Raw genomic sequence first — 26,735 nt, forward strand, 5'->3', positions numbered from 1 at the left:
TGGGCCATGCCTTTCATACCAGCTCTTTCCTGCTTAGTAGCTAACCCCGATAAACTCATCAGCAGAGCTACAATTGCACTTTCCCGCTTCCGCTTTGGATTAATGGTGTAGCTCTCCGAAACTGAATGGATGCTGCTCTCTGGACCGCAGAGGTCTGGTTCTGGGTGAGTGTTTAATTCCCTGCTTGGGAAGTAGAAATAAAAGCCCTAATCAGCTATGTTTCATGCTTCTCTCGTCGGTAGGCTCAACAAAAGGAAGGGTGAAAAGGATGCTCTTGGAAGTCACTGCTTGTCTGGTATGATTACAAGGCACAAACTATTGGTTTGAAAATAGAAACAGCTGGTATGGCTGCGACTTTCAGTTGCGTTTAGCTTCCATGTGGGTGCCTTTATTTCCTATTAAAATTCTAAGTAGTTAAATCAGAGGTGTGAGTCCTTCGTCATTCTCTTTATTCATGAAGTCCTGAAAACATAACAAATATGAAGGGCCCTAGGAGTGATGAAGAACATGTAACAGGCTCCTGTACCATGCAAAAAGCATAAAGCTGGTAGCACAGTTGTTATTCAAAGAAGAAAAATTAGTCATGTTGTTCTCCAGACCTGTCCTCGAGCCTGCAGAAGCTCTGCCGGGGCGTGCCGGGCTGTTCCCGATTGGGACAGCTTGGCCGCGGCTCCTCCGGGAGCATTTCTTCCAAGGGCCCTTTCTATTGCTGTGAAGAACTGCGGGAAGGACTCTGTGTCTTGGCCTTGCATGCCTGAATGTTTTTCTTTGCAGCGTGCTTCCGCTGGGAAGGGTGAGCGGTGATGAAAGCTTTGTCAGCTGGAAATTGCAGAGGCTGCAGACAGAACAAAATAAATGGGGTGAGGTCCCAAAAAAAACAGGGTCAGTGAAATCTAGTCCCGATAAAGGTCAAGTTTGTTGTAGCACATTGCTGACTGAAATGAGTCTGAAATGAGGGCACATCCATCATAGCAGAGAGAGTTTATTTTCCTCATCGCTGTCCTAATGCTATTCTGCTGTAGTAACAAAACACTTGTGGCCGCATGGCAGGGCGGTGAGGGAGCGGGCTGGGAGGGCGGGTGGTGCAGGGGAGAGCCGGTCCCCGCGGTAAGAAGTGGCTCCGCTCGGTTCAGCCAGCAGGGATGCGTTCCTGTCAGCTTTCCCTGCTTCAGAGACTGAGGTGAAACCCCTTCTTTGTCTCGTCTAAGCGTCCGATGATAATAAATAATAAGCCAGCAATGTCTTGTCTGACTTTGATCCTGCTCTCTGCCATCATACAGTGGCTGTTTCCCTACCCCTCAGTATTGTTTAGCAGAGGATTTTCCATGAAGATCAACCAGCCCTTGAAGCGTAGTGGAGAAATACCCCTTCCTTTTGACAGTCTGTTACGCGGCTCAAGTCTTAGTCAACACTTCTCACTGATCCCTGCAAAGCCGTCACTAACTGCCTTCGTACCACCGGCGTAGATGTGGCAGACTCCTTCCGTCCTTACAGCGGTGTAAATCCCCGGGGCATATCCCTGCCAGAGGTCTTTTAACACCAAAGCAGGGTAGGTATCGGCTGGTGGCAGTTAGAGGTGGCAGAGATCACTTGTGTGCTTGCGCTGCTGCTGGCCACTGCGGCCGGAGCTCTGGGTGGGCTGCTGGGTGCAGGGATGGAGTGGGGCTTATCGGCCCAGTAGGGCTTGGGGCAAGGATCTGACAGGGGCAGCTGCTTGGTCCTTTTGCTGCTTTTCTATTGACTGTATTGCTGCAATATCAGTGGTAATGTCACAGAGCCCGATCTGACCTCAGGTGCCTTCTCCCTCCTGTTAAAACCCTCTGCAAAGCTGGTGCTCAGCAGCAGGATCTGCCTTCTGCTTCACAACTGGGCACCCGGGTCCATGTCGCCTCTTGTGATTTTTCTTGGTAGGCATCTTGCAATCTTCCCTTCTGAGGGAAGAAAAGCTGTGCAAAAGTGAATGGCTAAGGACTGCACCGTAGGTTTCCCTCACAGGGGACTGCTTGGTTAATGCAAATAAATACAGACTTTTGTGCATGCAATGGTTAGCAAGAGCATATAGTTTGATGGTCTGGCTTCATAGTCAAAGTTGGTTGTTTTAAGATATTATCTTTCCCCAGATCCCTTCCTTTCATTGTGCTAACTGGCTTCTGCCTGCCTCTAAACACTAAAAAAAAGTAGGTTTTTAGGAAGGTAATGGAAAATAATCAGCATCATCCCCAAACTGTTTATTGTAGCACTAGCGGCTTCTGGAGAAGTGGGGGTGGAGAGCTTTGATGAAACAGTGCAGCTCATGATTACCCCAAACTATTTTCAGGCTTCTGCACCTCTTGATAATGTGGTTCTATAGATCTTCTGTAAAGATAGTAGAAAACAATTATACCTGTACCTTGTGGTGATGCAAGAGAAAAAAATTCAGAAATCTACCAAAACACCTGGATTTCTGCTAAATTAAAATTTTATTACATTCAGATATAGGGCAAAAAGTATTGGTATGAAGTGTCTATACAAGTGGAGGGGGTAACGCAAGATTGTTGTAACATTTTATTTTCAGCAAGCCCAGAGAGGAAGAGAACTTTTTGAAACAGTTTTCTGTCCCTGAAAATGCCTGTATTGGAAGTTGCATTATTCTAAAGTACTGTAGTTTTGGAATTCAGGATTTTTCTCACCGAAGTATTTAGCTTTTTTTCTTCCTGTTGGTAAGGGAGTCATAGCCTTTTGGCATACGTACCTGTGTTGGTTGTTGATCAGTTATTTTAGTCAGTCATTAGTGCAAGCTGCAACTTAATCTAGCGATATGAGAGTTGTGCAGTGGTACCAATATCTGGGGTCAAGGGCAGATGCAGTATAGAAAGACCCTGACGCAATGCCTTTTTTTTTTCCTTTTTTTAATGCAAGTGTAGTTAAATTTGGTTCTGTCTTTTTAGAGAAAGGCTTCAAAGTTAAGTGAATGCAATAATGAAAACGTACAAATTCAAGCAGTAGGCTGCTCCGTGATCAACATCTTTTTGCTAACTTAAAAGCAGTGCTTAGCTTGGTAGGCAACTTCTTGTTTATTAGCAGCCTGGAATTGCCACAGGGAAATTTTGGCTTGTTGGGTTGTGCTGGTTTCTACCAGGAAGATCGCAACAGATGTAAGATCTGTATCCTCTCGACTGTAAATCCTCCAGACTGATGGAGTTATGCTTCTTTGACTGTTTCTCCACAGATCGTGCCTGTATTCAGAATTTATTAGTTATTACATTAGAGTTGTCGTAATTTTTCAGCTGGGTGATCACCAGTGCAGCGGCGCACGAGGCGTATGTGGAATGAGATCCAGCCCCGTGGAGGTGGGGTGGGGTGGGCTGGGCTGGGCGGCCCTCCATAGCTGGCTGTGTCTTGTCCATTGGCTGTAGCTCAATCCCAGAGTCAGTTCACTTCAACACCCTGCTAAAATACTTGAGGCCAACCGCCTACATTTAGGAGATAGAGATCCTAATACACTTGCAGTATAATACGACTTCGGATGGCCCTCCTCTGTATTTTCTACTGTAAAGCTGCATCTCGGGAAGCAGCTAAGAACAGTCAGCTCCTCTGTGTGAGGGTAACCTGAACTGCAGGGTAGAATAGCACTTAGGTTAAAAACATTACAAATTCCTACACATTTTAGGAGCGGTGCAAACTATTGCTCACAACTTCACATCATATAAATTTGGTTTTTTTTATTTAATAAAGCCTGGTTTTCTATTGAAATTAGTATCTAGGAAGAATAGTGTTAGACTGTGTTTAATATACGGATTTCAGTACAGTTAGTTTCTGGTCATTTTGTGAGTGGGATATGCTTGCCTTAACATGGCAGCTAGCGCCCGTGCACGGTTCCTGCCTGGACTCCTGTGGCTGCTCCAGGAGGGCATGAGTCTGCAGTAGTGTCCCTGTGCCATCCCCCAGCCCTTGGGGAGTCCCGGAGATGCCCTAGAGCATCTCGAGGGGCACCAGACACCTGTGTTTAGGCAGCTGAATGACATCCTGGCTGTCATGTATTAAAGGCATCATGATGTAACATTTAGTTTTGTCATGTGGTATTTTTGAGGATTTCACTGGCTGCAATTATAATGTTTTTTTTCACATACGTGGATTAATTATTCCTTATGCCACTGTTTTGCTATATTGCTTCTGTACTGTAACTCGGGTGTCTTCGTTTCTTCTTTCTTTACCTCCTCCACAGAAATACATCTGACGTACTGTTGGGTTTGGTATGGCTGCAGGGATGATTACACCGTGACAGCATCTAATTTAATAAACAATAAAGCCGCTGTTTTGTATATGTAAAGTTTGTCAATGGAAATAATGTTATCTGTGTGCTTTTTATCACCCCCACCACCAGCAGAATGTGCAGGTGTGGCTCTGGCATTTCTAACCTATGCATTAAGAATTATTTATTGCTCAGAGCCACTGTCTAAGCTGTTTTAGGTGGACTTTCCTGTCCTCTTAACTGATTAGCACACAGGTTTTTTATTAACTGATTTGGTTAATGGTGTGATTTTCCTAGTTACTGAAATGTCAACCTCTAGCATGGAAGCAGTTAAACATGTAAATGTATGGGAATGAGTTATACGGGTATAAACACGTCTTTCTGTGTAGGCACATGTGTGTGTCCACACTAGGAATCACAGCAATGTAATTGTAATGTATATAAGTTAGAGTTATTCAAAACAAGAGCAGTGCACGGTCCTGTGTTTCTCATACTAAATTCTGTGCTCATAACACCCACATCTTCGTTGCCTCTGTGGTGTATGCTCTCATGCTATCTGGATTGCCTTTCTCAAAGAATTTATAATCTAGGATGTTAGCCTGGAAGTACCATTTTCAGTCTAGGTGGAGGAATCTGTGAGCAGGTGAGCTAAATAGTAAAGAAAAACACAAATGTCTGAGAGAAGTATAATAAATGCGTTATTGTGTAGCTGGCCTTGCAGCTTTTCTCGTTGCAATTAAAGTCAGCTTTATAGGAAAACGTTATTAGGGCAGCCAGGACGACCTTAGTTTGTTGTCTTCATGGTGTACGTGTAGTAATACCATCTCCAATACGTGATTACCTGCTGCTGTGCACAGAGAAATGTGGTGCTTAATAAACAGGTCATCAGCAGCTCCTGTTCCTCCTTACAGTTCAGCATGTGTCCTTGGGCTGTATTTTCTGCATATTATTTGAGTCCTGTTCTGAAGATTCATTCTTGCATGCCTTCTTTGCAGAATTCTTTAGTCTAGTACCTGCTTGCTTAACTCAAAGGAGCTCAAAAAAATAAGGCAGGCATGCTTAGTGGTAATATCACGCAGGAAATCTGACACACGCTTGGACAGAGTTCATTTCTGCAGGGCAGCCCCCACCTGCCTTACCTGCGTTCCCTTCCTGAAACTCCTTTTTCATCCGTTAGACCTTCTCCTACTCCTCCAACAGATGAAGCAGGGGTCTCATGGGCAACAGTCTGCTATGCTCTACAACCCTGGCTGCTCCCAGCAGATTGCGTGCTGCCTGGATTGAGGGTGCTGAGGGAAAACAGTAGGTCATTAAAGACCAAGTCTAAAGTGCAGAGGGAAGTTTGCAAACGAAAGTTGCAGAGCATCTCTAGTATCTGACGTATCTTAACTTGTGAAGCTTGTTTTGACTACCTTAATAACGTTCTTTATATGTGTATTTTTTTCCTTAGTCTATTCTTGTAGGGCTTTAAAAAAACAGGCTGAACATCCTTTCCACAAATTTGTCTTGTGACAGTCTGAGCCCGAGTTCAGCAGCAGGGCTGAAACCTGTTAATCTGTTTTACAGGCTTCTGCTGCACAAGCTAGCAGTAGCAAATTGTTGTCCTCTGCGTGAACTGCACTTGAGAAGGATGTTAGGACCTTTGCAAGTGACTTTCACGGGTATTTATTGAGAGCAGAGGAGCAAGGATGTTTGGGAATACTTTAGTCCATTCTAGGCTCTGGAGGAGGGTGTTTTCTGGGCATACAGGCTGGCCATAGTTAACAGCTAAAGGTTTTAGAAATACTTTCTCTCTCTGAATTTTATTCGTTAATGAGAAGCTCTTAGGCTTTAATGTAGAAGTGGCCCCTTTCTCTCTTGAAAAGCAGTCCCCGTAGGATCCCCCGTACAGCACGCAGAGGTTAGTTGTACAATCTCTTGCCTTTATGGGCTGCAATGCGGGAGGAGTTTGTGCAACTCCTGCAAAGGGAAGGGCAAGTGTATTCTTGTCCTGTCTAAGGAAACGTGTTGTCCTTTCTCTTAGAGGAGGCAGCAGTTAACAAAACAACATAGACAGGATTTCTGGCTAAGTAGTCAGAGTTCTGAAGATCTTGGAAAGCTTGATTTGTTATGGTTTCATTGCAATGATTGTCGCTTACAGGGGCACAGGCTCCAGATATATGAAGTGTGATGCCTGGTTCCCAAAGTGACATCCTGGAAAGGGGCAGAGTTAGCGATATCATAGCGCTTCTTGCGTGGCATATACGTGCTTAACTGGGGTATCTGTTGGTTTTGGATCCAGAATTCATTTTGCTGCTACTTTTCTAAGGGATTTCATGGAGAATCTGAGTGTTTCCCAATTTCCAGTGATTTGTACGTGGAATTTTGATGCTGAGTCTTCTCGAGGGTACAGAGGAAATACTGAGAGCTAATAGTGGTTTGAATAAAATTCATGAAAGCTGAGGGGCAAACTTGATGTACGAAGGAATACATCAAAGAATTTCCCCCATTCTGAGAAGGTTTTTTTGTTGGTTGGTTGGGGTTTTTTCAACATCCAGATTTTTGAAAGGGAAAGGGCTCTGGTAGCTTTTTCTAAGTTGCTTTAACAGTGTTCTCTCTTTGTGGAATCTGCATTTACAGGTTTATCGTTAGGGATTTGAAGATGACTATTGCTATTGTCTCTCTTAAGAAAAATTGACAGGCTCAAAGGAGAGTGGGTTGAAGCTAATATATTTTTGGTTTTTACTTAAATGTGATCCCGAGACACAAGTTGTACTTTTTTACATTGCTGCCTACGAAGGGGTTCAGTGTTCTGAATAATAGATTATCATGGCCTTTGGGATGTTGTGCATCCACCGGTTTAGCTACTTTCTGGCTTTTGGTATTGAACGATAAACACTCTGGTTCTGCTCCTGTCCTCCATTATCTGTACTCACAGCAAACCTGACCATCTTAAACATGATTAAAATATAATTCAAAAGTTATTAGCTAATTATGACGCAAAGTACTTAATTTGCCATTGCACCCTAATAACTTAAAGGTACTCCTGATAACTTGGTAATAACCGTATCATAAGCAAAAGGACACGGTTGCTACTAACTTAATAGGCAGCTTCCCTCAAGATAAAACATAAATAACATACCTCAATGAAATCGGATTCAAGCTTAGTAAAATTATCTTGGCAAGGAAAGAGAATATTTCTTAATTTTTCTGTGAAATGTTATCATTGCCAAGAAAACTTGGTTACAAAAAACAGAGATGGAAAAAGTATTTGCATGAATAATTAATTTAACATTTCATTGGTTTAAATGATTTTAGGAAAAGTGGTTTTGATATGCTCTGGAAAACTAAGAAGTTTTAAAGGGCTTATTTGCAAGATACCAAACACTGTAGGAGATGTGGGGCTTTAAGGCTTGCAGTCCGCTCTTCAGAATATCCAGTGTGTGAGCGAGCCTGAAAAAAGAGCAAGGAGAGATGGCGTCGTAAAGCATAAAATACCGGAGATCAAGCCGCGGCTATGGAGCAGCGGGCTGCAGGTGAGCCGTTGTGTGTAGCTGCTCATTGCCTGATGTCCTCACAAATGGCTGAAGCAAAACGCCTCTCGTGATGAGAGGGATGGCAGCAGGTACTGCAGCTTCCTCCCCTGCTCCGAGTCTCCTTGTCTTGGCATGCGGGGTGGGTCGATCGGAGAGCCGACCGGTCGGAGAGGTGTCTCAGGGTCCTAGAGGAAGAGAGGGGCTGTGGTACCACTCTGTAGGTAGTGCTTTGGCAGAAGGATCAGCCTATTTTGGGATTGCAAGACTTAAGTTTTCTGGAGACAGGTCTGTATGGTGGCAAAAGGGCTTGAGGGAGTGCTTGGTATCTGAGACAAGCAAAACTGAGGATCAGGGATAGACGGGATGTCTTGGGAAGTGTCAGCAACTTCAGTGTCTGTCAGATGGAGGAACCTCGCTTTGTCAAGTGTGATGGGGATTGTGGGGATGGGGATCCTGGTTTGCCCTGGAGGGCAGAGGACAGACCCCTCTCAGCCACATCTGAAGCCTATAATGCAACTTAGAGGTTCAGGAGGTTTGGCTGCCACGGTATTGAAATTGCTTTTAAAACACTTATCTGCCCAGCCTTGTGTGAAAAGATGCAGATTTGGGTTGCAGCCTGTTCCTCTTATCTGTCTGTATCTCTCTGGTATACCAGCGCAGAGAGAGAAGGTATATGGTAAACAGAAACTCCCTGGCCCATCATCCACAGTCTGGGGATAGTGCTCTCCTGGCCTCACCCCTGCTGCCATCGTGCGATGTGGGAGATGGTTTCCATCTGCCCACATATATACTTTTCTGGCCATGACTCACCAGCTCTTGACATCCCATCTCAACTATTTATTCCTTTCTTTTCTAAAATGTCAGCGTTTCTACAAGTGCCATTTGGGTCTGGGTGGATGACGGTCCTGAGTTTGGGAATGCGGGTTTGAGCATCCCGGGAGAAGTCTGTGACAGAGCCTACGTTTTTTGGCCTACCCTGTTGGACATTTGGGCACGCTGTACCCACCATAAGGCTGTCAACCAGTATGTTATGTACCTTGGGGGAGTTCCTGTATTAGCTGTATTTCATAGTGTAATTATTACTTCTGGTGAATCTCCTAGGTAGCTAGATCACCTATTTAGCAGGGAAAATACAGGTTCTAATTTTTCTTGGAAAAACTTCCTTTTCAGGCAAACAGATTAGGGCGTTGCTATTGACTTCTGGAGCCTTAGCCATCCATTTTTTAGTTCACCCCAATATTTCCTGTGACCCACATATCCTCTTTTGTTCGGCTGTCATTTAGTTACACGTCTCATCATCTCTACGCTCATCTGCGGCGTAGAAAGCCGTCGTTTGCTCTCGTGTAAGTAGCATTCCTGCAACATGACTACAGGGTGTTGTGCAATTTATTCTTTTTCAGTTAATGTGTCAGTTTGTCCATGTGGGTTAGATCCAATGACTATTAGTTCATTTTGTAATATGTCTGATTTGCTTTCATCTCTGCTCCTGGTGCTGCCTCTGATCAGGCAGGTTGTAGCAAATCCCATGTTTCGTTTTTTTTTTTCTTTCTGGTCTCTGATGCGTTCCCTGACGATACCACCTCACTCATCATTTCAGATCCTTCCCACCTGCTCCTCACGTGCTTTACTCTGCATTTAAGACTATTCACAACTTCTTGTCTGTCTCAATTTCTTCGAAATGTTTTATTAGCCCTCTTGAGCTTGCCCTTACCTTTTCTTTTGCTTCCATGCTCGAGTAACGATCTTAAGATGTTTGAAATGATCTCCATGTAAATGATTCAGTTCTTTAATCTTTAGCAAATATTTCCACAAAGGTTTAACATCCTTCTACTCAGTATTTGGGATTTATCTGTTCTTTAAAATGCCATGTAACATTTTCTTTTAAATCTCGTAAGAACTGGTGTTTTAATACCTTCTTCCGTACATCCTTCTTGCTCTGTCATTTTGGCTCCTATATAAATATCTTTTCTATAGAAGGTTTAATGAGATTTTAGGTTTTAATACATTTTTCCCCTGTTACCTTTGCTTTATAATCATTGTATTCATGCCTCTTCTGATAATGTGGGAACTGTCTGTGCCAAAGAATTCCTGAGACTCATGGACATGAAACCTTAAATTAAATGTAAGGAGGAAGAGATAAGAACAAATTATAATAGCACTGAGAGCAAGAGATTACAACAGGGTATTTGGTTAAAATGCGGTTTTCATAATAGATGTTCCTGAAAATTGCAAATGTATTCTGTTATATCATGTTTATGAGCCAACTTTTGTTATGCAGAGTTATAAAGATTGCTAGGTATTCAGTTACTGTGGATCCAAATGATGTGAGGTATTCAACAAAGGAGAGCGGGTTGTTACTGTCATAGTGGTCCTCTGAAAAAAGAATAGAAACCTTGTCATTCTCTATTTGGGTAGAACAGCATTTGTCCCTGGCGTGGATACCTCTTCAAATGTACTAGCTTCTAGGGGACAGTGCAAAATTATATAATTTAGACATACGAGGAAGTAAAATTAAATAGCCATGAGATGAGCATACCATTAAACAGATCTAATTTATAATGGGCTCTTATGCAAATTGCCTTTGAGCACTCAGTAAAAGAAAATGAAAAGAAATTAATAAGGACAACGTGGACTAAAAAGTCTCAGAGAAAAAAAAGTCAAAGCCTATTCCAGCTCGCTCTCCGCACACCCCAGAGTGTTAAATAAGCATTCCCATTAGCCACATAAATATAATGATGTGATAATAAAACTTGCATTCACTTATCCTTGTAAGGGCCAAACCCCTACTCACTTTGCCACAGTGGCTCCAACCAGGTGAGTAAGATTTCAACTAAAATGCTTTTTCTTTGCCGTGTCATTCATTATTGGAGGGAGAGAGACGTGTTTCACGAGTACTTCGCCCTTTGCCAGCTACTGATCATCCGACCTCGGCGGAGTCCCAGCCTCACCCTGCTGCTAGCACGGGGTTGCGGGCGCCAGGGCATCGCCCGTGCTCCTGCTGCTGCACAGTTCCCTCTGCCGGGTTATTGAAAGGGCTTCACACCAGGAGTTTTCCTCCCTTTTTTGTTGTTCTGCGAAAGACACAGAGAGCAGGGAAAGTTGATGGCTTAGAACTCTTGAAAATAGTTTATTGCAAAAGATTTTCAGTTAGTTTCGGGTTCGTCGTGTCCTCTGATAACGACAAGAGTGTTAAAAATAATATGCTGAATATATTCAATAATAAGGAATCTGTGTTTTCTCAGAGAAAAAAAAAAAAACGGTTTATTTCTACCTTAGATTAAAAGTAATGCAATATTCTGCATGCTTGCAGACATCAAAGTTTGCATCTTTTCCATGTTTCTTGTATCCCCTTGATTACAAAAGGGATGAATTTTAGCTCTGTCCACTGAAGCCACTAAAACAATCTGCAGAACTGTCTCATTTTTCTTAGTGTTAAGAAAGTTGTGCAATAGTTGACTTGTTTAATTAATCTTGGGCATCTTGTTCCTAATTATTGCTGCTTTCCCAAATTCTCAGCTGAGGCAGAATATACTAAAGGGAAGTCTTTCTCTTTATGTATATAATAATATATATAAATATTTATACACTGAGAGAGCAAGGTTATGAACACTTACACAGTTTTGCTGCAGACTGAGTGTATTTTTATACTTGACAAACAGGACTTCTTTCTGAAGAATTTGAGAAACCCTGTAAGCAACGTCATCTTCCCGTGCTAGCTCTTTGGTCTAGAAATGCTGCTATGGAAGTGCTGGTCTGTGGGGAGATGAGTCCATCCCTGTAGTATTTTTTGGAATTAAAACACTGATCTCTTCTGTGCCCTGTTGTTTTCTCCCCACTAAAACTAGGCTTGCGGCTGTACCTGTTTTGTGTCCTTAAAGTAAAACCAAATTCTCTGACGGAAGCAGAGTTTCCACTGGTTATTTTCAACCCTTGAAGCATTTGATTTCTGGCAGTGGAATATGATACTTAAAGCCACAGACATTAATTATTACCCATTGGAGGCTGCACTTTCAACCCATGGGACATTAATTTTCCTGATATACAGAAAATTCGAGCCTGTTAGTTTTAATTAAATATTTCAGAAGTACATTTTCTTGTAAATGGACTACAGGTTTTTTTATCCTTTACCCATGATATTTGGCTAATTCTGCATATAATTATCAGCGTATTTTGCAAGCCTCCTTCAAAGCACTTTCCTGTTTGGAAATCCATTCGGCTGTTACATATTTGTTATTTTTTAAAAAAAAAAAGTTATCTTTGCCAATCATTGGCCAATGTTGTCAGGAAGGAGGTGGGGAAAAACATCTTTCAGGTTTTCTTGGGAAATGAAATTATAATAAACGTAACTTAACAGTCCCTTCTCGTGCCAGCGGATTGATATCTCTTAAGCATTTATAACTGCAGTGTGAGACCAAGCAGGGTAAACAGCAGAGCTATGGGTGACAGGGAGGATGGTTACTCAAATATTATTGTATAGAAAAGTTGCCAAGCGAGGCACAGCAGAGAGCTTGCCGCTGTGCTGTGCTTCTGGGAACCCAAGAGTACAGGGGGAGGCTGGAGGGTGAAGGCGTTGGTCATTCCCCAGATCCTGGCATAGCGCAGCCTCCTCTCCTGATGGGTGTAGCAAATGCAGCTTAGGAGAAGGACCATGCCACCAGATTTGGGTCTTGTGTTATCTCAAGTCTCTCCCTGGAGGCCATGTGTAGGAAGCTGGAATCTACATTTTTCCATCTGAAAAGGAAAAAGGCTTTTATTTTGTTTACAGAAGTCTCTCTGCTGGGGATCTACCCTTCCAAAGCTGTTTTAACATGTGAAAGTGCAGTTGTGTATTGCAAAGTGATCCTGGGGGGGATGTGAGGGGAATTGGAACTTTGCAATTCCTTGGGCTTTGCTGCTGCTGCAAAGCAGCAGTGCACTAAGGCAGTGCTTTCTGTCAACTCCTCCAGCCCAGACCCAATGGCTTTCAGATCCCAGGTAGCTCTCCTGATGGTTGCGCGCTCTTGTCAGCATTATGATTTTGTCAGAAGGCTCCATCCTCTGATACTATCTTGTTCTTCTCCTAAACAATTAATAAAATGAAGACAAAAAGCCTAGAGGTTTAAAATCATAGAATGGTTTGGGTTGGAAGGGATCTTAAAGATCATCTCGTTCCAACCCCCCTGCCATGGGCCAGGACACTTTCCACTAGACCAGGTTGCTCAAAGTCCCATCCAACCTGGCCTTGAACAGTTCCAGGGATGGGGCATCCACAACTTCTCTGGACAATCTGTCTCACCACTCTCATAGTGAAGAATTTCTTCCTTATTTCTAATCTAAATCTACCTTCTTTCAGTTTAAAGCCATTACCCCTTGGGCTATCACTACATGCCCTTGTAAAAAGTCCCTCTCCAGCTTTCCCGTAGGCCCCCTCCAAGTACTGGAAGGCTGCTATAAGGTCTCCCCAGAGCCTTCTCTTCTCTGGGCTGAACAACCCCAACTCTCACGGGCTTTCCTCATAGGAGAGGTGTTCCATTTCCCTGATCATTTTCGTGGCCCTCCTCTGGACCTGCTCCAACAGGTCCATGTCCTTCTTACGTTGGGGGCCCCAGAGCTGAATGCGGTAAATATGTAATTATAGTAGTAATTTAGAACTAGGGAAATGCTGTAGAAACCAATTACCATTATACATTTCAGTAATGACTGACTTAGCCAAATATATATGTTTGGTGTGTGAATTCCATGATAGATTCCAAGACAATATGCATGAGTATAGGGGAAAATGAATTCTAAATGCCGAGTGCATCCATATTAGACATAAATGTTGCTCATCCACCTAGTGAGCAGGAACCTGTATTATATGGCCTGTCGCAGCTTAAATTTTGAGCAGTAAGGCAGGCAGTAACAAGTACCCGAGGAAGAAAGCTTGAATTGTTCGAAGGGATGACTTTGAAAAAAATATTTTGTACCTGATCATTCTGCAAAATATTTAATTCCTTATATGTTACAGGTTTCATGCGACTTGAATTGATTCAGGCATTTCCTACAGAATTGTAAGTGGCCAGTTGAGGTTAATGAGGTTTTATTTCTTTCCTGGTCTTCATCTCTCCCAGCTGGTGAGAAAGAATAGATGTGACTTGTATTCTGTTCACAGCTTGTTACCGGGTGTGCTACCGAGGGCCCTGCTGCGGGCACAGACATCGCTTCAGACTCCGTTTGGGTTGGCTGTGCCATTTTCAAAGGGAAGGTGTATGGCTGTGGGTGTGAAGTGGCGTGTGGAGCCCCATCCCTCTGCAGTCCCCCGAGACCCCGCTGCAAGCCCTGCCGTCTCCCCCTCTTTGGGAACCGCTTCTGTCTTTTGCCTCTTGAACTTTTCCTGGAGATCCCCTTCTGCTGGCTGATGGATGGAGGTGTCTCTCGGCCTGGGACACTTCGTGCAGCCAGGAGGGCTGATCACCTCTTGAGGTTTTGGCAGGTTTTTTTTCTACTGGTGGTGGGGAACGGTTGTTTCTTCAGTTCTTTTATAACAAAAATAGTGTGCCATGACTGTTCGTTTTGCTTGCGGTACCCTTTTCGTGAGAAGACAGTTTTGTACCTTACCTACGCCACAAACTGAGTGCGATCAGGGAACAGAAGTGCCTGTTGGTTCCCTAGCTCCATGCTGGTGTACCGTGATGCTGTGGTATGCTCTTTAGTAACCTGCAGAGATTTTTACTGTGCTGGTTCCTGAAACAGACTGGTTATATTGGTACAAAAACCACATACAAATGAGCCTTTTCATTAAAATAATGAAAACGCAGAATCTGCAGAATATTGCAGAATGTAACAGGTTGTGACAAGGCTCTGAAATCACATCCCGGATTGTCGGCAGTATTTCACGCAGAGTGTCCGTGTGACGTATCGCAAGGGAGCTATTTCGAGACCGTTTTGTTTACAGTTCTGGTGTTGGAAAGAGTCAAAAAGTACTTCCACATTGCACATGCAGATGTATAAACAGGTGCACAAAATCAAACCTACCAGTTACTTCTGCCGATTTCACTGGGAAACTGCGAGTGACTCAGGAGCGTTTTGCAAACGCCCTGGTGCAGAAACACAACATGTATTTCATGTTACTTTGGGAAAGGGGTTCTTCAGAGTTTTCAGCCCTTCCTGCTGCTCTAGCAAAAGCAGGTTTGTGGGGCACGCGTCTAGAAAACGTGTGTGCGCCCAGCGGTTGATGCTGCAAGAACTGTTGGCAGATGAAGGCTCTCTAGGTGGCTGTGTGGTCCTGGTGGTCGGTGGGTGGCCTCTGTCAAAACTGAGGGGTTTTTCCTGATTATTTTAGTGTGTGCTAATTGATACCTGCCACAAACAGTTAATTTTCACTGTGAAATCGTTACCTCACATTGAAATGTTATAACCTTTGTATCCCCAGCTTCTTATTCCCACAATGTGCTGCCCCCTCAGTTGTGCCTGTCCAAGTGTTGGTTGCAGTAAATGGCATCCAAAAAATGAGCTGGATTTAGAACCAAACAAAACCCAAGCAAACGACCCAAAAATACCCATTTCCCAAGTGCAATTTCCAAACTAAATCAGGTTCACCGTGCAGTCTCCTGGAAAGCAGAATGAAGTCAATCAAGGGGGTTGGTGCCACCTGGGAGGACAGGGTCTGCTGATGGGGGCTATTGAGAGAGATATCCAAAATCATCCGAGGGGTGTCATATCATGAGACACGCATTTGGGCAACGGGGCTGGTGCGAGAGGCTCCTGCCCCAGCTGCTTCCCCCTCTGCCTCCCCAGCAGAGCTGTGCTGCTTAAAAGTTTCTGAGACCACGCTGGAAAACACCCAGCTTAAATCATGGTTTGAAACCAACCCTTTTCCTACAAAGCGGAGCCGCAGAGCTGCTTCGGTGAAGTCGGCGCAAGGGGGTTTTGCAGCATCGGGCTGTTTGAGCGGCGGCTGAGCCGAGCTTGGTCTGACCCTGCCGCTCGCCTCTTGTTTCCTCTCCAGAATCGGCCGGCTTTTCGATGGCACGGAGCCCATTGTCCTCGACAGTCTCAAGCAGCATTATTTCATCGACAGAGATGGGCAGATGTTCAGATATATCTTGAATTTTTTAAGGACATCGAAACTCCTCATTCCTGATGATTTCAAGGTGAGATTTCAAGGGACTTGGGTGTTTTGCATGTACCTTGGTAAAGCAAGTATCTGGCGTGTAGTCAAAACAGAGCCCTAGACGGGGGGGACTTGTAGGGTATGGTGTTTGATTTCAGGTACGTGGCAAAAGTAAGCGTGGGGTTGCTAAAGTGGCATCTGTCAGCCTTTCCTAGAGTGGCATCAATATTAAATTTTCCCCTCCTGGCTATAGCGTAATGGAGCAACCTTGCCATGTTTGACCTGGGGAAATTAAATATCGTAGGATGCTGATGGAGACAGAAAGGATGTTACAATCTGGAACCGACTGCTCGTGAGCTTTGCTGATTACTTGTCCTCTCATCCGCTTTTATGCTTCCCTTCTGATTGCAGCAGCTCCAGCTTCCACTCCCACGCTGAAATTCAGAGAATGGTGTAGGAATCACAGTATTGACAAAATAAACTGCACACATGGTAATATTTGAGCATTAAGTCATAGAATGTTTTCTCCCTCAGACTCTTGAATGCATACTGCAAGTTTAATTTTGGAGTTTTAGAGAAGTCAGGGGTGAACAGTTCCACGTTTATTATTTGAACTTTATTGAAGAGCCTGCTTTTTTTCTTTTTAATAACAAATTAAATTTGTGGTAGTTCACCACATTAGACATTAGCCTACAGAGGTAGAGTTTCAGACTCCATGTGATGTTCTGTGTTTATCTGCTTGTAGGTATGTGGGTGTATGTGTGGTGTCAGCGAAGAGAGTGCTGGAGACCGCGGTTGCAATCAGAACAGATCTTTATCATTACTTAATTAATGCATATCAGCATAGCTGGCTGTGCCATTAGTTCACCGTAGGAAATATAGCAATTCAGATTGAACAGGAGAGGTGATGGGGAAGGGTTAGAGCAGTTCACACTGGTGTGCAGTCTTTTATCCCTCACATCTGAGACAGATTTTCAGGTGTTTGGGGCATAATAGGTGTGAGGTTGAGTTCAAGAGCCGTATTGCAGCAACGGCAATACTTCTCCCAAGCGTGACAAGGGTAGACCTACCTGAAAAATGTGGGAGTTTGGAACTAACCGATAAGCATCATATTCCTCTTTTGAAGCCTTAGCATGGCTTTGTGCTGCTCTCGGCATTTGTCCTGAAGATAATCAGAAATACAGAAAAAGGAAAAGCCACCTTCCATGCAATATTAAGAAGTTGTATATGCAGAGCCTTTTAGACACATAAACATACTGTAGCTGTGCTGAAATTAAAAATGTAACTTCTGGCAAGTTCATCCAGCCAACATGATGTTCAAAGGGGTGCCCTTCCCAGATATGCTTTAAGGTGTCCAAAAGATCGGTGCTTAAAATGAACAGCGGTCCTTGTTTCTTAGAAATATATAGATTAGGTGACTTTTTTGTTACACATTAAATGTAAGCAGTATTTTGAGCATGATTTAGGTGTCCCATTCTCATCAAGTGTTTGGTTTCTAGCTCAAATTCAGGGCCGTATTGACTGTTAGCAGTCTTCTCTTGTTGTCATCCTGTTCCTCTGTCTTCCCTAATTCTCATGTATTGCTTTTCTCTGTATAAATATTTTCCACATGGTCTTATGCTCTTAAACCTAGAAAAACAAGTTTGGGGTTTTTTTATTTAAAAAATGGCAGTAGACAGACTCCAGATCATCAGTTCTAAATTACTTCTGTACTGGCTATGCTTAGAAATGTGTTCTCTCTGCTCTGGCGTTTGAGACGATGTAGTAAACAATACTGTTGGCAAAATGGGGAGGTATTAAAAAATACTTAATTTTTAAAATGCAGTAATATGTGCAATCCATTATGCAAATATCTGAATCATTTTATACTAAGAACCATTGCAGGCTCCCTCATTTACATTCTTATACCTGTTACAATGCCTGCTGGTATTGCTGTAAGACACGATGGATCCTAGTGATGAATTTTCTGAATCCTGACTGAATTCTGTTCCATCTGTTCAATGAGGTCATTATTCTATGACATCACTATGGGGCTAAAATACGGGGAAAAGTGGCATTTTTGCCTGGATTATTCCATAGCAAGAGGGAGTTGAGCAAGCATAGCCTCCCCCTCCCCTCACGAGTGCTATTATGCCCAGTCTGTTTCAAGTGGCTGATGGTTTTTTTTGCTTGCACTGTTATTTTATTACACCTTTCTACACAGTAATTATGAACTATGTCTGAAGGCTTCCAGATCTAGAGCGGCGTTAGCCTGAATAACCATATACATTAAGCGGTACATTAGCAATGCCTCTTTCTTAACTGTGCAGAGTAATATATGTGTCTTTCAGGACTACAGTTTGTTATATGAAGAAGCAAAGTATTTCCAGCTTCAGCCCATGCTAGGAGAGATGGAAAGGTGGAAACAGGACCGGGAGAGTGGTCGCTTCTCAAAGTCTTGTGAGTGCCTGGTGGTGCGAGTTGCCCCAGATCTTGGAGAGAGGATTACACTGAGTGGCGATAAGTCATTGATAGAAGAAGTGTTTCCAGAAATCGGTGATGTGATGTGTAATTCTGTCAACGCCGGCTGGAATCACGACTCAACGCACGTCATCCGATTTCCACTGAACGGATACTGTCACCTCAACTCAGTTCAGGTAGGAAGTCACGCATGCACTTTTTGGAAGGGAGCCTGCTGGCCAGGTACCAGTGGGTTGACCCTCGTCCCTGTCGCTGGAGTGTTTTGGTGAACAACATCAGCTGGAGGCTTTGAGCTAGTTATTTACTTCTATGGGTCAGGGCTGCTTTCTCGACTTAATTCACACATATCGTCACCAAATCTTTTTACAAGCAAACTACGGTAGTGTTAAAAACCTGCTTTAGGAGATACACCTTTGCCTCAATATAAAGACATTGCATATTTGGAGAAACAGTTTTTTGACATTTGAATATAGGGCGACCATTCAAGCCTGCTTCCAGTCCCTTGCTCTGCTTGTTATAAATTGTTTTCTGGCTTGATAGAGGGCACAGGAACATCTCAAGCCAGGGAGGGAAGATGCCACGTCCCCACAGAGCCTGTTGTGAGGGCATCGGGAGCTGTCCCTTCACCTGAGAAAGGTAGTGGAGATGCTCTGAAACCAAATAGGAAGAACAGAGGAGCAAAAAAGTCTCTTATTCTGGGTGTAACAAGAAAGAAGTGAGGGGAAAGGGGAATTAATGTGAGAAAGAGATGTCGGGACAGTAGTGTTGGCCAGCTACTGAAAGGAGAGCCACACTTCCACAGAGGGAGAACACAACCAGCATCCTCCTCCCTCCTCCTCCTTCCTCCTGAAACAGGACCCAGTGTTTCTGGAGAAGGGAGCAGCCTGCAGCCACAGAAGGCGGCATCTGTTGAGTCTTACCCTCGTAGAGGGGACTTTGCCTCAGCCCCCTTGGCTATATTTCCAACTGGGATGTCCTAGGAGGACTTTGACCCTTCAATAAGACTGTCAGGCAAGGCGTGTAATGTGAAGGGTACAGCAGGGGGAAGTTACCACAACTGTGGTTAAAAACTAGTGTGTCCTTTTTCCATTGTTACCCAGGTCTTTTGCATTTGATAAAGACCTCTCTAATACTTCTTGAATAAATCACCATATACTTTTTACTTTGGACGAAGAAAACATGTTCAGTCTTCCTCCTTGCTGTGGTAACAAAAATAAAGGCACGTCTGCTTATTGCAAATAGGGACCCATCCATTTCTGTGGTCTCGGGGAAGACCCTCCTCTTTCACTTTCAGCAGTTTCTCCTAATTTTTTATGGCATAGTAGAGGTCTGTTGCAATAGGACAAGGGGGAATGGTTTTAAACTAAAAGAGGGTAGATTTAGACTAGGTAGAAGGAAGAAATTTTTTACAATGAGGGTGGTGAAACACTGGCACAGGTTGCCCAGAGAGGCAGTAGATGCCCCATCCCTGGAAACATTCAAGGTCAGGTTGGATCATCAGGCTCTGAGCAACCTGGTCTATTTGGAGATGTCCCTGCTCATTGCAGGGGGGGTTGGACTAGATGACCTTTAAAGTCACTTCCAACCTAAACTATTCTATGATTCTATGTATATCTAAAATCAGTAGCTGGTATGAAATGGATAAGAAAAAATCTGGGAGACAAATGCAGGTAATTTCTGGAATAATTATAATAAACTTTTAAGTTCATCTGTTTTATCCTTTGTTGGTTAAAAACAACCAACCTACACACCTGTCTCCACTGAGTTAGCACATCCTGCACAGCCAGCACTTTGGAGTGAGAACACTTCTTCACATCTGGAATTGTCACTAGCGCTGTTGATGCTGTTTGGTTTAGATACACCTCCTAAATGCTGCGGACTCATGAGGGAGTTCTTACACAGAAGAGACTTGCAAGCTGAGCTTGGCGTCTTTCCATCTGCCAGGTCCTGCTGTCCAGGTAGAGAAGGTCTGCTCTGCTCCCTCCCCAGCAGTACGCGCTGAAGGCTCGCCAGGCACTGCATCTGTGCAAGCACTTAACACAGGCGTCTGGATAGACCTATCATCGAGATATGGTTAACCCATGTTATGTTTGGACAGTGGCCTTTACTGTCATGCTGAAACATCAAAGTTGTTTTGTCGTAGTGACTAATGCAAATTTAGAACAGCCTTAGATGTAAGATTACGACTGAAAAGGGATAGGACTTTCAAGGAGGGTTATTTAGCCACATGTCATGTGATAGTTCTCAAAGCAGTTGTATCCTTTAGCTGTTTATCACTTACTCTGATGCTTACATTTTTGTCACACAAATAAGAATTGCCAAGCACATTTACTGATGTGAAAAACCCAAGTCAGAGTGGCAAAATATGCACAGGCTTCACAAGGGATGATGATCCCACGTTGATAATGCTGCGTCTTCCGTTTTTGGGGGACGTAAGCATCTCCCAGTCCTAATAACAATGTGGGGTGGGACAGGTACTACCATAGACCTGGAGAGTTAGGTACAGACCAAATGGTTTGTCCAAGGCTGGCTAGTTTCCTGACCAGTTGCTTCCACCGCATTTTTTCTCAGGACCTAAGTCCTCCTGCTTTATTTTTCAGTGGCTTGCACTGAGACATTTTGGGGGGATTTTGGCTTATATTGTTAAAAGCTAGAGATCCAGGTAAACAAAAATTGTACAGATGGTTTGATGGTTGCTCTTTTCCCACTCCTCCTTTTTCAGATTTGTCTGCTGTGCAATTAGCCATGCTCAGGTATTTTGGAAAGACATTTGCCGACCTGAAGCAATGCATGTAAAGACGTGACATGTCATGTTTTAAGCGTTTTTAAACCACAGCTCGCTTCTCTCCTCACCCCAATCCTCTGCAGCCTTCTGCCGCTCTGCTTGCCCTTGCTGTCCCAGCACACATGCAAGCCAATTTGGTGAAATAGCTGGGAAGGGCTTGGTAGCCACCCGCTCCCAGCACAGCCCCAGTGAGGTCTGGTCATGCGAGGGTCCCGTGTCCTGAGGGGTGCGGGAGCATCAGCCTCCCCTTGGGGCTGGTGGCCATCACAGCTGACCCTGGTGAAGCCCTGGAAGAGTTTCCTTCACAGGTGAGGCGAAGGAAGCCCAGGCAGCAGAACAGATGAAGGCGATGATACAAGTAGCAAAGAGTATAAACCAGGGAAAGAATACCTCAGCCCGGCAGTTACAGTAGACCAGCATGAACATGGGTAATTGCGAAAAAAAAGAAAAAAGTGGAATAGTGGTGTGGAAAGAGACCATGTTCTTAGCAGCCTGGAGCTGGTGCTGGGAGCTGAAGTCTTTGCACCATCGTTTGTTGGGCACATCCCTCTGCCTCTCCGAGAGGCCTGCCCTGCCTTTTTTTTCCTTGTGTTTTTTTTTCTTCTTTTTTTTCTTTTTGCCATTGTATTTCCCGTGGAAGCAATGCTTAAGTTGTGAAAAGGGAGGAAAAAAGGTGAATAGGGCAGAACTCGTTCGTCCCATAATTAGAGTTAAAAGGTCCCAGGTTTTACCACAGGTAACTGTAGCCACAAACCTTCGTAGTCACGGTTGGTTTTTAAGTCTCTAGAAAGTATGATGGTAACTTTTCTGAAATTATGACTGCAGTATCTGCATTGTCACCATTTAGTTGAGGTGTTTGCTCAGCATCCTCCGGTACCTGCTGCGCAATCCTGTATTTGCGCTTTTGTATTGCAAATTTTGTGAAGCAGAGAATGCGTTTTTCCAAGCATGTTTCTGTGGCTAGAAGAATGCTGGATTTGTTGACAGTACTAAAAAAAAAAATATTTTTCTTCATTTTTCTTCTTATTTCTCAGTGGCCAAAGTCAGCAGAAATCAGTCCAATACAATGAAGCTGAGGGAACCAGTTAGTGTATCTGTGTAACCACTTTTGTTTCCTAGCTGGATCCATTTGAAAACAGCAGTTATCATCCTAGGACAGCAAATAGTCTGTTTATTTTCTTATACATCGGTGTTTGTTTCCTCTTTTTTGCAGGTACTTGAGAGGTTACAGCAAAGAGGGTTTGAGATTGTTGGCTCATGTGGAGGTGGGGTGGACTCTTCCCAATTCAGTGAATACGTACTGAGACGAGAACTCAGAAGGACATCTCGTGCACCCTCCGTCATTCGAATAAAGCAAGAGCCTCTGGACTAAAATGGACATGTTTCTTTATGCAAAAAAAAAAAAAAAAAAAAAAAAAAAGAAAAGAGAGAGGAAAAAAAAGGGGGACGTTTCATGTGCAGTTTGGACTCCAAACAAGTCCTGGAACTAAAATTGAATAAAAGACACATTTATATCAAATATAGAGACCACACCTGAATTCATATGGGAACATTTGGAATAGTAGTAATAATAATAATAACCTCAAGGTGTAAAAGAAAACACACACACACACACACACATATAAAAAAAATATGTATGTATATGTATGTATGTACATATATATATGTATGTATATGTCAAAGGGTAGGAAATGCAACCAACAGAAAAGTGGTAGAGGAGGTTGGTGCTGTGATGGCCATTAAGTGTCCTAGGCCTTACTCGGGCCCACTTAACGGTGTACAAGCCATTACCATTGGGGGATACATAGACTACTCTTCACCCATTTTCCATTGCCAAACAGCCATCCACTTTTTAACGTGTGCACACCTTGACTCAACTTTATTTGCATATGGAGGTTTATGTCTGTCTTTTTTAGAGGTGGATGGGCAGGTGTTCAGGAGATGACCATCCATTGCATTGGAAAGCTAGTCAACTGAAATTTTAAATGTAGTTTGTACAGAAGTCGCACACTTTTTGTCTGCCCTCACAGATGTGAAAGGTTAACTTTTCTTTTGAATGAGTTTTTTGTTGTTTTTGTTTTGTTTGTGTTTTTTCAAAGGGGGCCAGAATAATTAATATTTGGTAGAGATGCTCTGGTTTGAATCTGCTGCTTTCCTACAATTTTTTCAAATTTTATAATGTATTAAATACAATAAACTCTGTTTAAAATAACGAGGGTCTGATTTAAGCCAACAGAAGCAGAGAGGTGGGATTTAGCTCTCTGCACTCCAGCGCGTGGAGGGGCGGCCGCTCCGGCCGGCGGCGGGCGGGCAGCGCTGCCCGCGCACCCTGGAGTGAGTTAAAGGCAGCAGACGCCGTTGCGGGATCTGTCTGGCGTGCCGCACGTTGCTGGTCTTCCTTCGGCGCTGTCCTTTTTAAGCTTTATCCCGGTTTGAAGAGAGGCAGTTGGTCAGGCTTAAAAATAACACCAGCTCAGCCCGGGGAAACCCGTCAAAACTGACGCCTGGTTCTGTAACCTTCAATGTAACCGTGAATAGTTGCATCCTTCCCTCTTGACTAAGGAGTTGGCAGCTTCAACTCTCCAAGCCCTTGCCCTGCTGAGTGTTAGCCAGCCCGTCTGTTTTTAATGTTGTTCATTTTCCTCGTTTAAAGCTAGTGTTCTCCTGCCTAGAGAGTGAGACGGTCAGCCCCTCGTGTTACGCCATCGGCTGCGTTGCTCTTGGTAGCAGGCGGTAAGTCGATGTCCTGCGTAGATGTCCTGCGAGTTGTTCTCTTGCAGAGTCTCACCGAGGCCACCTCTGCAGCTGCCTGCTTCGGGCCGGTGAGATTTTGCAAAGGCGCCACGTCACGATACCGCTGCACGGACCGTTCACGGGTTGATGCTTTCACCACCTAAGATGCACCAGCAACCATCACCTTTCCTCCAAAGTATCTTTTTATGCAATATTCCAGAATATGACTGTGTATTCATCCCTAGTATGGAAGTTTCTATCGACGCAATGGTGCCGGCGTTCCATTAATTTTGGTGACACTTTGCTATTTATTTAAGAAAAGAAAAAAAAGAAATTGTTAAATACATGTAACAAGGTTTTTAATATAGTCTGATAACTCAAAAAAAAAGCTACCATTTTTCTGGTTTTTATTAAAAGATGTCAGGGGGCATACTTAACTCTCTGGCAGCACATATCAACGGTTTTGAAATTACTGAAACGTGGAGATGGGTGAGGGAGGGGGCTCCAAAAACTGAGGTTCATTAGCGGGTTATTAGATCTTCAATGTGATGCTGATCTGTCTGTTCACAGTACTGAAACAGCTGCCTCATTGAAAATGCTTGTTTTCAATTAGCAGCAAGTAGTCCTCTTACAAAATAAACAAATGCTTGCTCTTACTGCCCACAATTTGGTTGTTAGTTTGCATAGAAGTCAGAAAACTAAAATCCTGGGAAATAAATATTTTTAGCAGATCTTCAAGCTGTTGGAAGTGGTATGAAATTTGTGATGTTGAAAAAAATGCCGATCCCCATGGGTTGAGAGTACAGGGGTTACCAGTGCAAGGCGACGTGATGTTTCGGAGGCTCTTTGCTGCAGAAACCCTCCCTGCCTTTCCAGGTGGGGCCTCACTTGCTGGGGCCCCCGCAGTGTACCCGGGGATATGTTTACACTGGCTGTTCAGCCCAAAGGTACTCTCAAATCCAGACCTGCCCTGGTAGCCGCCATGTTTACGTACGGGCATGTGCTCCCGTGCGGGCTGGAGCCAAGAGGGCTGCGGCTCCTTTCCCTGCTCCCCACCGCTTGGCCAGCAGGTACCCCAAGCCTGCCTGGCCAGGAGCATCAGCGGCCCCGAAGTTGGCTCCGCGGCGCCTGCCCTGGTGCTGGCAGCACCCACACCGCCCGCAGCCTTTGCACAGGCTGGGTTTGGAGGGTGAGGAGCTCTGCCACTAATGCTTTTCGTTGCGTTGCTCCCAAAGCCGGCAGGTTGTGCTCAGTCGGCGGTTTTGTGTGCTCAGCGCGTACCCGTCCGACTCGATGACACCGAGGATACCCCTCCCAAATCCCCAACTGGCTGGTCGCCCTCCCACCGGGCCCGCGTTCGTTGTTGGTGGAGTCAGAAATCACTCTGAGACCCTGAATGTAAATGTCGCTGCAATTACGGTGTGGTCATGGAGTAAGAGGTCATGAATAAAGCAGGCGGTGGCTGATGAAAAATGTATGCAGGAATATAAACTAGATGTAGATTTTAGAGAGCAGATGAGAGCAATTGAGGCGTGTAACCATGTGTTTTTAAAATGTTCTTTAGAAAAACTGATCAACAGACAAATGAGCAATATATCCAGGAAGAGGGGAGTGGGGGGAACCAAGGACAACCAGATTATGGTCAGCTCTTTTCTGGAGGTCAGTAATTTTGACATGTACAATAGTTTAAATTTATCTAATTTTTTATTAAAAAGTATGACTCCATTTTATGCTATCAGTGGTGCTGTATTTAATAACAAGAGGAAGAGCTGCAGTGAACAGTAGCTGCCCACATTGTACTTCAGCAACTCGGTTAAGCAGCTGCCAGGAGAACTGCTGCGGACACGCAGAGATTGCAGATGCCACCTACCACCCCTTCCCACAATGAGACACAGGCAAAGGAACTGGGTCTTCACCCTTGGTTTTGGTAACATGAACGCTGGATTTCTGCAATAACCATTGACCCAGGGTTTAATTCTTCCCCTATTGCCTCCTTAATGTACCAAACAGCTACGTAACGTAAGTATGGATCCTGGCATGCTTGGATGAACATTTAAACTGTGAGTGTCCCATTGAAGACTGAGTTAATTTACCCTGCTCCAGAGAAAGTGAAGTCCCACTTAGTCACTAGGTTAATCTCTCTTTCCAGAAGCACTACTTGTAAACAGGTGCTGCTAAGTCCTTCTATCTCCAGGTATTTATTGGCCAGGTAGTCTGGCCCGGCGAATATTTTTCCTCTCCATTGCCACGCGTCTAGAAGCAAGGTGATCATTTCAGTGCTTGATTGGCACAAGCAGGTATAGTTGACGCATTGTTTTTTGATGCCCAATAGAATCCATAACAAAATCCAGTGGGGACAACCTACTACCCTCTGAAAACATGAAAGTTGAGCCACCCATTCAATTATTTTTCTTTATGCTAAACAGGCACTGATTTCAATTTGAAGAGAAACATTTTGTTCATGAGCATAACTTTTTGCAGCAACCTTTAAAAATTGATTGCTATACTAATTACAGGGCTTTTCCTGTCACCCAAATGATTTGTCAAGTGTGTTTTTCTTTAATGTTTACATTTTTGGGGAAGGATTTGATTTTTGGAGGGGTTTGATTTTGGGGCTGAGAAAAGAATTTTTATTGACCAATGGTCAGTTTTTCAGAGAAATAAAAACATTTACTTCCATCTGTCATTTCTTCACTATGGGATTCTATATTATAAATTATTTCTAGGGACAACTGGTATTTGTATGTAGGCATTCCTGCTGCCTGAGGTTTATTTACAGTGGAAATGAAACCAAGACATCCTCAGGGCCTGTAGACCAGTTGCTTTTTCTCAGACTTCAGTTTGAGTGGTTTATTATTTCTTGAAGGTCTGGAGGGATCGCCACCACCAAAAATCAATACATTGCATCAGGTCCCTGTGTTGGCTTTGGCTGCTACCTCA

General features: G+C 43.8%; 1 protein-coding gene across 1 annotated transcript in view; it reads left to right on the top strand.

The window, feature by feature from the left end:
• Nucleotides 1–22,485, top strand: part of LOC142078811 (BTB/POZ domain-containing protein KCTD1) — a 103,820-nt gene extending 81,335 nt beyond the window's left edge. The window contains exons 3-5 of the mRNA XM_075141934.1: nucleotides 15,713–15,857; nucleotides 18,148–18,453; nucleotides 22,276–22,485. Of these exons, the coding sequence (XP_074998035.1) occupies nucleotides 15,713–15,857; nucleotides 18,148–18,453; nucleotides 22,276–22,434 (610 nt within the window). The 3' untranslated portion in view covers nucleotides 22,435–22,485. The remainder of the gene's footprint in view (nucleotides 1–15,712; nucleotides 15,858–18,147; nucleotides 18,454–22,275) is intronic.
• The last annotated feature ends 4,250 nt before the right edge of the window (nucleotides 22,486–26,735 follow it).

Source organism: Calonectris borealis, chromosome 2 (genome assembly GCF_964195595.1).
Source record: "Calonectris borealis chromosome 2, bCalBor7.hap1.2, whole genome shotgun sequence".
Lineage (NCBI taxonomy): Eukaryota > Metazoa > Chordata > Aves > Procellariiformes > Procellariidae > Calonectris > Calonectris borealis.